General features: G+C 55.9%; 1 protein-coding gene across 4 annotated transcripts in view; it reads right to left on the bottom strand.

The window, feature by feature from the left end:
* Nucleotides 1-3947: 3947 nt before the first annotated feature.
* Nucleotides 3948-12036, bottom strand: part of KY (kyphoscoliosis peptidase) — a 43681-nt gene continuing 35592 nt past the window's right edge. For 3 of the 4 annotated variants that reach the window (XM_069473213.1, XM_069473215.1, XM_069473216.1), the window contains 3 exons: nucleotides 9688-9876; nucleotides 8310-8500; nucleotides 3948-4843 (listed from right to left, as the gene is read on the bottom strand). In XM_069473213.1, the coding sequence (XP_069329314.1) occupies nucleotides 3948-4843; nucleotides 8310-8500; nucleotides 9688-9876 (1276 nt within the window). Of the gene's footprint in view, nucleotides 4844-8085; nucleotides 8501-9687; nucleotides 9877-12036 lie in introns of those variants that run through there. The other variant, XM_069473217.1, reaches the window with a different exon arrangement.

Below are 12036 nucleotides of genomic sequence, written 5' to 3'. Positions count from 1 at the left end.
ATTTTTTTCCTCCCACTATAAAAAGAAATTAGGGTTGACTTAAAAAATTTCAAGTTAAACAAGATTCAATGAAAGAAACACTGCCTTCATGTTCTTCAAAGGCATGTGAGCCATAGAGGGCTGGAGCTAACCTAATTATGTTTTCTTTAATGTGAAATAGCTATTTGCCTGACATTCATTTGCATCTCACCATCACATTCAAATGGCTGGGACATTGATTTTTTTCCAGGGCTCTCTTTGAACATGAAAGCACTTTTTCCTCTTTTCCCACCCCACACCTTGTGAGAGCAGTGATAAGAATGAATCGATAATTACATTGTTGGATAAAAATGAATATAAATTTTATTGAAAAACAACACCAGCAACAATGTGGGGAAAGCGTACTCAACAGCCACCGGCCCACACAACTCAATGCACACATTATGAGAAGTAATCACCTCTTCAGGTTTCCAACTACTTATTCCAAATGAAAAGAAATTATAGACCTCAGATAAACCAATGTGGGCCACAGATGCACACCACCTTTAAAATGTTGTCAATAGCAAACAAGCCGGCAATACCCGTCAACCCTGTGTTTGCTGTGGGCGAACCAGTGTGTTTTAAGAATTAATTGGGATGGAGAGAACCTAATCCATCCCAGTGGCATCTAAGACACCAGAGCACTGGGAAAACTCTTCTACTTTTCAAGTCCTTTGAGAAGAGGATTTCACCAACTTTCTTGGCAGCTTGTTCCTCCTGCTTAACAACAGGAAATAGTTCTTTATGTCTAGCCTAAATCCTTCATGCTTCAATTAATCTATTTATTTCCTTTTAATCTCAGCAGGCTGTGAGGAGTTTGTCCTGGTGGGACAATGTAACATATGGGGACCTCACAATGATCATAATCAGATTGAAAACGAAGTCCAGCTGTGCTGGTGGCACTTTTAAAACAAGCTGAAAAGAAGTTAATTGCAGCTGTGGTTGCAGCCCCTCTGCCCCTGCCCTCCCCCACTCTCATGTGCCCGGACACCTGTCTGCCCTGTGGCCTAGGGGCTGCCATCCTGGGACTTGCGAGCAAGTGTACTCTGAGTCTGAGCAGTTTCAATGCTTCACCGGTATAGCAATGAGCGTGGTCAAAGCCGTCCCAACCAGTCCTATGTCCAGTGTTTCTGTTTCAAGAAGGGATTTCCGGGCAAAACATTCCTAATTCCTATCACATTCCGTCTTCTCACCACGCCAGCAGGCCCCCAGGCTCCTCTCACAGTTTGTGCGTGGCAAAGACGTGCTCCATGTACACGAGGAAGCGCTGAGAAGCCACGAGAAAGCACCAGTGGTTTTAACATAAACATCTGAACAGTATTTTTCAAGTTCTGCATAAATCCGCGGCTTCGCGGAGGTGAGCAGCGCCCGCAGCGCCGCATTTCGGCCACCAGGGTGCGCCCGAGTCATTCCACCGGCCGCTGGGACTCGTGGGCCGGGAAACAAAGATGGGGATTTGAATAAAAGCCTTCAAAATGCAATCCCGAATTTCTACTCTGAGCAGCATGCGTGTAAAAATTCATGAAGACTGGATTTCGTTTCATGTATTTTTACTTCGGTAGGAAAGAAATGCAGGTGATTTTTCTGACTGCGCCTACAGCTGTCTTTACAAAGGGGGCGCCTGGTTAAATGAAGAGGGAGGGGCGGGGCCTCCCTCTCTGGTACCGGGGATCGCTCCTGTTTTGCTGGGTGGCATCCTTTAATCAGAATGTACCGATTAATTATATTGTATATCAAAAGGTATATCTTTTATTAGAAAGTCCCTGGCAGGACTAGCCGTGAGGCCAGCGCTGGGTCCAGTGAGTGACATGTGTCATAGAAGGCACTTACTATTTTGATGAAACACAGCACATTTCTCTCAGCCTGTAAAATCAAAGGTGTGTGAAAAGGCTGTTTTCAGGGTGTAAAAACTCCCCTTGTTTCCCTGTGGTGGTGCATATCAGTTATGTCTCGAGGGCCTGTGTGCATTTTTCAGGCATGATTGACAGGGTGCCGGCCAGGTGGCAGAGTCTGTCAGAGGGCACTGGACCAGACTAGGGCAGGTCAGCTCCCCAGGAGGCATGCCCCCTGTGCTCAAGGCCCCCCAGCCTGGTGCAGGATGGGCACCCTTGTGAGCTGGCTTTGGGCCAGGTCCATGCTGAGTGGTAGGGACTTTGTGGGGAGGGACTCCAGGGAGTTGACAGACTGAAGTGGTGGGAGCCTGGAACTTCAGATGGGCTGGGTAGGGGAGGCTGCTGCTTGCTGCCTGGCAGTCCTCCCACCCTGAGCTTTGGAAGGCAGGGGCTGGGCCGCTGTGGTTCACCTCTGTAGCCGCAGCATCTAGCACGGCTCCTGGCACTTACTAAGTGTCCCCTGAGCACTTGTTGGAAACACAGATGTGAATGCAGAGGGGGAGGCATTAGGATCCTGGCTGGCCTTGGCGGTAGGTGAGCAGAGGGGCAAGTGGAGCGGCAGCGGGGAGAGGGGCCAGGCGGTGCCGACTCTCAGGGATGGGGAGCTGAGATAGACAGGGACCACAGAGCTGGAGAAGCCGGGAGGTTGGCAGGGATCACCCCAGAATGTGTCCGGGTGCTGGAATGGTGTTGCAGCGGCCACAAGGGGCCTCTCTCTGTCCTTTCCTCCCGGCTGCCCTTGCTGGAGCCAGCCCTTCCACCGTTGCCATGGCAACACCAGCTCCAGGCGCTGCTGAGGGCCAGCTGCTCTGCCAGGCTTCTCAGGCCCGGCCTAAGCAAGCAAGAGGCTCTGAACTGTCCCTGCAGAAGGCGGGCTCTGCACGGCAGGGTCTCTCTTCTCAGAGAAAGGGAGGAAGGGAGATGGGATAGGCCTTTTTCTCAGAGACAAGCACAAAAACTGTTCCCATGTCGCTGGAGGTCTCCCCAGCCATGGCTTTGCTGGTAGAGACCGTGGGGGCAGGCAGAGCCCCATTACCCTGCAAGTCTCACTGGCTCCGCTGCAGTCGCTCTACTCACTACTCACTCACCTGGTCTCCGAGGGGCCTTTACTTAGGGTTATCTACAGGTTTCCTGTGAGGGGAGAGGCAGGGGTCGGGCTGAGAGGGCCTGGGGGCACCCTCACCCTGAGACTGAACTCGCTCTCCTGCACACTCCTCTAGGAGCACAGAGCCAGAGGTCTCGTACCCTGAGACTCAGGCTGCAGGACAGCCAGCAGTGTCCCTCCATCCCCTGGCCTTCCACAAGGACACCCACAGTGGGCACTGGCTGCTCTTTCTTTGGAGTCTCCTCACACCTTCTGGTTGTCACGTTCCCAGCTATGCACAGGGACTGTGGAGGTGCTCAGCCTCCAGCCAGTTGTGGGTCGGCAAGCGTCCTCTCCACACCTTTCTCCTAGGGCTCCTGAGGAACAAGAAGCAGCTAATGAAAAGGCAGCAGGAATGCAGAAGACGGTCAGATCTGGGAGGAGATGATAGTCCGACATTCCCTGGGGGCCTGGAGCTGTCGGGAAACACGGTCAGGCTACTTGAAAGGGGCTCTGCGATTCAAGGATGACCTAGCCTTGCAAATCATGTCCCCCCTGGGCATGGAGGAGCATTCTCTAAGCATCATGTGAAAAGCTTTTAGCCTGGGCAATATCCCTGCTTTCCCATATCAACCCTATAACAACACAACAGCATTAACACGAGAAGGGGGCATCTGGGCGCTGGTGTACAGTTTACAATACCTTGGATTTACATAGCACCTTTTTCTTCTAAAGAGCCTTTGCCTCTGTCCCCTTGGCCAGGGCGACAACGGAGTGAAGCCTTCAGAAAGTAAATATCACAGCTCCTGCGGCAGAGCAGGGACACTGAGGCAGAGGCCTAGAAGTGATTGCATGCAGACTCAGTGGTGCCCAGGGCTCTCTGCACTGCCTCTGGGCCCTCCCCAGGCAGGCCTGGCCTTGGCCCTCTGGAGGGTACACCGAGGCCCAGGCCCTCACTGGGCATTCACTTTGTATTTCAGGATGTAGGAGTAGAAGTTGTGGTTGGCGTTCTCCAGCACCATGACGTACACTTCCTGGCAGCCAGCTGTGCTGCAGCTGCCCTCCCAGTAGCCCTCATGGTTCAGGGTCAGGGGCCACGTGTCCTGCCCCTTCACCAGGACTTTGGCAATACCATGCAGCTTCAATTTGAATGGGACGTTCCGGTTGGCAGGAAGCACACCCGACAGGGGCTCCAGCAGCTCATTGTCCTGCCCCCAGTTGCCAAAGCTCTCAGGGAACACGGGCCAGTTCACCTTGGTGTTGGCACAGCACAGGAGATAATTGAAGACAAAGACGTAGTTTCCTGGTTCCTGCCTCTTCTTGACAAAGATCTTGAGGGCAAACTTGCCAGCATGTGGCAGCTGGACTTTCAGCTCTACCCGTTTCTCCCGGTGCAGCTGGAAGATGTAGCGCCGCTGCGTCTCCTCGGTGATGGGGCCGTCGTCTCCATGCAGGGAAGCCAGGACGCTGATGCCCTCCTCCACGCCGAGGCTGATAGAGCAGCGCCCATCGCTGGTGTGGATGAGGGGGTCAGGGTGAGAGGGCTTTGTGATGCCCATCTGCTCTGAGAACCAGCTGGGGCCCACGGGCTGGTGCAGCTCAGCTGGCAGCTGGACACCCATGTCCACGTAGTTGCACTTGAGCGTGTACTCCAGCACTGAGCTGTAGATGTCGGAGTTGCCCTTGGCGAAGATCTGCAGCTTGTGGGTGCCCATGGTTGGAGGGTACACCTCCAGCTTCATCCCGTTCTTCCTGAAGCTCAGCAGCCCGTGCTCCTGCTTGCCGTTGAGCATGAACATGAACAGCGTTGGGGCACAGCTCTCGATGGTGACTGTGGCCTTCCCATTCACTGTGGAGAGAAAGTCGGGGTCAGGAGATATGGGTCCAATACGTGCTGATGTGCTGATAAATATTTAACAACTGTCTCTCTGGGGGAAAAAGAGCCTTCGCTTGCAGCATTTCCCATTTCTGTGGTGTAAATACTTTCACCATGGGTGATTTTAAGCCATGGATATGACATCACTGCACACAATACCAGCCGGCTGCGGCACACCCTTGGAAGGGTTCCTCTACCCCTTTAGGTGGATCTCTTTGAGCGAGCTGAAAGCTGGGGGCGGGGTGTCAAGAAAAATGTGCCCTTTGATTCCCGTTAGATGAAGGCTGTCCGGTTCCAGAGAGGACCAAGGAGAGAAGGGCACCATCGCCCCCAAGCCCCAGCTCTTGCTTACACACTGCTCCCTCCAGCGTCTGTTTGTTACAGTACCAACAGCTGTCATGTCAGCACACGACCTTCCAATCTAGGTGGAACGGCCTCACTCCAGGAGACTGTGCTCAGGGGGCTGGGGTGGGGTGCTTCCCTGCTCCCCACCTCCCCTACCCCCTGCTTCTCACCTAGCTGTGCCTTAGCCATGTTTCTGGAATGGGACCCTGAAGGGTCAGTGCGTGCACAGGAGGGTCTTTTGCATCCCCCCTCCCTCTGTCTCTCCCCTTACCCTGCAGTTTTGTCTTTCTTTGTCCTGGTCATTGATTTTCAGGGATAAATGGTCACTTCCCTGGTCTTTGGAGCCCATGAGGACTCACCTATCTGTTTCTCCCTGGCTCCCAGGACCATGAGGAAGAGCAGTGGATTCTCTGAGAGCCTGACCTTGCCTTCTCTCAGAAGCTGGTCACCTGCTGCCAGCCTCAGCAACCCCCCGACCCTGTTCACTGGTGAGTGCAAAGGAAGGAGACAGGCTGTGTGAGCCATGCGCACTAGGAACCTCTCCCTGGCCTGGGCTCAGACGCTCTCGCTGGGGAGGCAGAGGTGCCTGCCTTCAGCCACATCTGCTCCATGGTAACCTCCAAAGGAAAGTGACCAAGATCAACAGGCTTGCTATCCGCTAGGTGGAAACCTTCCCCTCCTCTCGCTTCTTCTAGACCAGCTCAGCAGGCAGAGGCTGTCTCAGCCTCCACTGCTCACAGTCCTGTCCTGTTCCGTCTTACATCAGAGCTGGTTGTGAATATTTCCCACGCCATGAGGTCCAGATCCCCCTGCCATTCGCCTTTGACTGTGGAGCGTCACCTAGCACCCCGCGCAGCAGCCCGAAGGCTCCTGTGCAAACGTCCACCTGCTCAGTCCCGGGCTCACTCTGAGCCCCTCAAACTGGAGACCCATGGAGAGTACTGTCTCCTGCCTTGCCAGTGCCAGGGCATCCTCTCAGATCCTCCAGGGCCACACCCCTTCCACCTCAGGCCCCCCCTCCCCACTGCCTCCCCCAAGCCTGGATAAGGCCTCACCATAAAATCCGGACAGCAAAGAAGTCTACTCGGACCCCTCCGGTGAGGCTGAGTTCCCTGGAAGCCTTTTCCCTGGCCTTGGCTTTCCTCCAGAGAACTTACCACTGTCGTAATTAATCGGGTGAGTTCTTCTGTGTAATGTCTGCCCTCCCTGCTGGGCTACGGGCTCTTTGGGGAAGGGGCCAGCCTGTCTCACTTCCTGCCACGTCCTGGTGCCTGGTCATGGTGCCTGGCCCAGAGGGTTCTTGCCAAAGGTGTGCTGGGTGATGAGGAAGACTTGAAATGAATGGCCAGGGACCCCTCGGGGCCCTCTGTGGGAGCCCTCGGCCCCTTCCCATGCTCCCTGCTGCCTCCTTCCCATGCCCCCCCCTTAGCTCTCTCTTGGATCCTGCTGGTTTCACATCCCCCCATCTGGGCACCCTCTTCCTTCCCCTCCTTGTGCCCACCTCAGTTTCCCTCTTCTGTTTCCTTCTCATCCCCACTCTTAGCACAACTAGCTACTGCAAAGAAATGTTCCTTACATGTGTACCACAAATATGGAATCAAGTTTTAGAACACTATAAATTCAAAAGTCTGATATTTATATTTTTATGTCTCTTGAAAAGGCAAACTCAACCCAACGATGTTAGTTTGACGTTGCGGTGGCCTGGTGGATTCTTTCCTGTGGTGCCATGGCCTGGAGTACCAGATTGCACAGGCTCTCCCTCCGGTGCACGTGCAGAGAAAGTCTCAAAGTGAGCACCCTCACGCTGTTATTTCAGCAGCAGGAGCTGCCAGGTGTTTGCAGTTTTGAAGAGTACGCAAGAGCTCAGCAACCTGGTTAAGGAATCCATTGCGCGGTGGAAGGGACAGATCAGTTGGAACTAACTTGGGGGCACCTGTGCTCCCCTGCTGCCCCAACACTCTGGGCCCACCCTCAGGCCACCCCAACGGCCAGTGTGAGCTCAGGCCTCCTGTCCGGGACCTCCCGGTGGCAGAGACCGTGCCGACAGGCAGTCCTTGGCTGAGGTGTGGGCTGCCCAACTCACTGAGCCCTGCAGTGGGCCCAGGCTGTGTGCCTGGCCCTGGGGCCTTGGAGAAGCATAAGAGACAGTCCTCTAGAGAAAGCCCTGCTTTCTCACGACACAGTTCTGGCCCCCCGGCTATCCCCACAGATGCCATGGCCCCTGTGGGGGAGGGGCAGATGCCAGCCCAGGCCAGCCACAGGAGGCAGCTAAGCTCCTCGTCCTGCACTGCCCACCCCCAGGGAAGCCGGCTGGAACAGGCTGGGTCTTGCTTCCAGGGAGCGGGCACCGGATAGGCCAAGCCAAGCCTTCTGGAGCCCAGTGCTCATTTGGGATGCTTGAGTTTGGAAGTGGGGGGCTTATTGTGCCCCCTCCTCCCTCTCACTGCCTAGAACACATCTACCCCTGACTACCCACCTATTCTCCACCTCCTAAGACCAAGCTCAGTGGCTGCGTCCTTAAGGAAGCTGCCCAATCCTCTGTCCTGGGTGGAACCACCCCTACCTCTCTGAGGAGACCTCTGCTGCTCCCTGACCTCACTCCGTGACCGACACACAGATCCGACTGCTGGGACCACATGCTCTCTCTGCCAGGAGTTTGGAGGAGAACACAGTGGGCCAGTGGCTTCTGCTGGGCGGCTCAGCCAGGAGGCCGCGTGCAGCCGGGGCGGAGGCAGTCCTCTTCCCTGCGTGCGCTGACAGACACTCACCAGCTCGAGAGCCTCCAGCACCGGCTCTGTGACAGGCCAGGCTGTGCGCCGCCCCCTCGGTGCTGGGAAACCTGCAGCCTTCTGACACGTCCCCTCCTTGGTTTATGCCAGTGTGAGTGAGCCTCTGTCCCTGCCCATGTGGCCCATGGCCATGCCCTGCCCTGATGGCCTGATGGCCTGGTTGCTCAGCAGCTGCCGCACACCTCCACACCCATGGCCACACGGGGGGCTTGGCAGGGCAGCCTCAGGTGGGCTCCCGGAGGCACAGCACAGAGTGCTCTGCCCCTGCCGCCGGCGCACCAGCCTGCCACCTGCTCTGGGCTCACCTGTCCTGATTACGGAAGTCTCTGGGTGGGCACTCAGCATCCCCTTGTTGTAGAATTCGCTCTTGTGATACATGTTGTTCTCGAACTGCCTCAGAGATTGAGGCGGTTTCAGCAGTTGCCAGTTCTTGTTGTCTGGGAAATGGTCCTCGATGAACAGAGCAGGATGGGTAAGGAAGTAGAATTCGTTGTAGCTGGAGCAGAGGACAAACTGGTCAGTAGTTATGTGGGGTCAGCCCGTACCTGGCTCTGTGCAGGAGGTGGGGCCAACAGGGGATCTTTAGGGGCTTTCTTTTGGCCAACACACCCACAGGAGGGGTCCTATCGACACCTCAGATGGAAATCCTAACATGGACACTGGAAACTCCTCCTCAGTGGATGCTTCCAGAAATTGGAGCCAAGGCAGGGTCTGAGGCCTGAAATCGTGGCCTGCTCTTAGCACCTGGGGTGTCCGGGGGACTGGGCTCCCTGCTCTCAAAGACAAACAGAAATCTGAGCAGAGGCACAACCCACAGACCAGGGGCCGGGCAGTGGAGGTGTGGGAAGGCACGGCCTCCACCCCATCTGTCTCTGTGGCTCCCTGGGGCCGACTTGAGGGCTGGCTCTCGGGAGGTCGGCGAAGGGGTTCAAGACGAAAATGGGGAGGTTCATCCCATGATGGGGGAGGCTTCACTCCATCTGGGGAGAGCAGTGTCCAGAGAAATGGAGGTGAAGGAGGCATCTGTGAGCATGCGAGCCCCGTGTGTAGGGTGTGTGTGCACACGGCTTGTATTTGTCCCATGTGTGGGAATGCCAAGATTTAAGCTGCAAAAATCAGAGAGTGCACACTCACTTTTCTGAATAGAAAGGGATCTGAGCTGCTGGTGGACATCATGTTCCATGAATAATGTTGTGCATGGCCTTAGTTAAGGCCAGGGCTGGCCAGAGCTCTTTTCCCATCCCCTGCGCCCCAGCTACCTGCCCCACGTGGCTCACAGTGACCCCGCACCACCAGAGGCATCGCTTCCCACAAATCCACAGCCCCTTCCTTGGAGATGTGCTATGGTCTCATTTGGCCCAGAGAGGAGGAGGTGCCTGGTGTCTGGGCAAAGCAGCAGGAGAACATTCTGGCATCCCCACATGGTGAAACAGTCAGTAGACCATAAACCAGTAGGGAACCTGCCAACAATTAAAGAAGCATCTTCGCCCTGCCTTTCCTTTTGCATGAGGCCTGTGGGCAAGTGCTGGAGGCTTTTAGTGCCTTGGTGGAGGGAGCTGTGAGGAGCCAGAGCGGGGATTCAGGCGCACTGCATGTAGATCCTCCCTGGCCTTCCCCACCTGCTGCCTCCTCCATTTCCACCGACCGGACACCCGGCAGACAGACCCCGAAGCTTGTACTCACAGGAAGGTGAATTTGGAGGTTGTGGTGTCCACCAGGCCACTGCCCCAGGTGCTGTCTACCAAGTGCCATCTTCCCTCCAGGTACACAGCATTCCAGGCGTGGTCGAACTCCCCAGAGAAGCTCTGCCCCGTCTGGTAGCCAAAGCCCTTGGAGTAGCCAGGCACAGTCATGCACTGCACTCCAGCGATCCTGGGGGAAGGATGGGGGAATGAGGGGGGCTCCTGCTGTTCCCGTGTCTGTCTGTCTGCAGCCCCAGGCCTCAGGCGTGTTGCTGTCTGTCAGTCCTCCCAGGTCTCTCCTTTTCCCTGCCTCTCACACACTCACATACACACAGCCTTGAGGGCGCCTATCTGGGAGTGGGGACAGGGGACACAGGGCTGGCTGCAGTCTCCGCTGTCTGCTCCTCCCCTGAGACTGTTCAGATCACTTCTGAAATGTTCTTCCCCAGAGCCCGCTTGACACGCTCCACAAGCAGCTCTTCAGGAGGGAAAAATGAGGGCAAGTGTGAGGACGGCCCCGAGAACACGGGAGCCAGGGAAATGACAATGTTCTCGAGACAAAACCTACACGGAAGGGGTGAGCACAGCTGTTGGGAAAGCTAGGACACCTCTGGACACGTGACTGAAGAGATGGGTCTCATGACACGGGTGAGGGGTGGGGGCGCTGACTGTGAGGGTGCAGAGGAAGGCGGGGCCCTACGCCCCTGCTATATCCTTCCAAGGATGTCTGTACGGGGACCCGAGGGCAGGCAAGCTGGTGTCTCTGGCCCTGACCCAGGGAGGACTGGCCCATGCCCTCTGACTGACAGGTCTGTACCCTGCGAACATGGCCCACGAGCCACCACAGTGCACTGGGGTTATTCGCTGACTGGCTGCTCCGGCCCTGACTCTGGAGTCTCCCGTAGCTGTCTGTCCTTTGGGGAGTGGAAATGCTGACCACTCAACCCGAGCTTTGGGGCCCTTTGACACTGTGCTCCCTTGCTGCTCACAGCTGAGCTGGCCCCACTTTCTGGGAACCTGGACAGGGGGATAGGCACTGGTCACCTCTAGGGACCACGTACTCTAGGCATTTGGAGCGGAAACCCTGAGGCTCAGGCCTGGGCTGTGGGCACCACCCCAAGGCCAAAGCAAGACCCCTGAATGTCCTGCCGTGGCCAACTGGCCTACCTCCTCAGCACGCCTGCCCTGCTCAGGACAGCCGAGGGGATGGAGTATGTGGACAATTCCACTGCTAGTCTGACCTAGGGACACCCCCTGCTAGCCCTTCTGGGGACCGGTGTGAATCAGAAAAAGGTGCCCCTTCTTCAAGACCCTTTATTTGCACTTGTGAAAAATTGGTATAGTAAATACAGAAATCTGTGAAATGTAGGATGCGTGTGATGACCCTGTGGGGCTCCTCTGAGGACCGCACCAGCTGCCCAGCGCCGCACACGGTGCTGACCCTGCGCTCTGCTAGCATGAGCGGAGGCTGCAGTCTGGGACGCCCGCCAGGCTGTGTCAGTGAGCGGGCCCATGGGGGCTGGGGCCGTCCACGGACCAGCACTGCAGCCTCGGCTGCTCTAAACAAGAGGGCCATGGAGCCTCTCGGGGTAATGGGGTGAAACGGCCATGCATTTACCATAAGAATGGGGAGAATTTTCTCTACAAAAATGAATATATAATTAAACATCAGCAGAATATTGGATTAAATATTACGGATCCATATTGACATATTTGTTGAGAGAGTCACTGAAATAAAAAGTGGCGTCTTGAAGGTTCACAGATTTTAATCTCCCTGCCATTGGCATTACTTCATATGCCTCTAACGATTCTATGTTCCACCTTTGCCTTCACGGCTCCTCACCTGCGGGGGCTCCAGGCCACACATGTGGAGGTTCCCTAGGAGCCTGGAAGTTTCACAGCCCTCACCCTTCTGCCTGCAGCTTCACAAAAGACATTCAGGCCTCCCAGCCTCCCTGGGGAATCCCAGGAGAACAGACTAGCTGGGGCCTGGCCCTAGGGGAAGGATTTTAGGAGTGCCAGGGGGGCGGAGGCAGACAGCAAGAGAAAGTAGACTCTGGTGTCAGGGTTTTCTGCTGGTAAAGGCCATGAATAGTCGACTTCCGACTTCCGGAGCAGGAGATAGGGCCAAGGAGCCCGGGGGAGGGGAGGAGGTGCAGCCACGCCCCTGGAGCACCCCTGGCTCATTCCTCTGCAGTCAGGGGAGGGTCACAAGCAAGGCCAGAGGGGTGGGCTGGAAGTGTGGGTGGGGCGGGCCTTCAGTAGGAGGGGAGTCCCATTCAGTTAGAGATTGGGTGAGAAGAAATGTGAAAAATACTTAGTGAGGTAAGCGGTGCTCCTGACACCGTGT

The sequence above is a fragment of the Eulemur rufifrons genome, chromosome 7 (genome assembly GCF_041146395.1).
Source record: "Eulemur rufifrons isolate Redbay chromosome 7, OSU_ERuf_1, whole genome shotgun sequence".
In the NCBI taxonomy this organism is placed as follows: Eukaryota; Metazoa; Chordata; class Mammalia; order Primates; family Lemuridae; genus Eulemur; species Eulemur rufifrons.
This window is presented reverse-complemented; position numbering and strand designations above follow the sequence as displayed.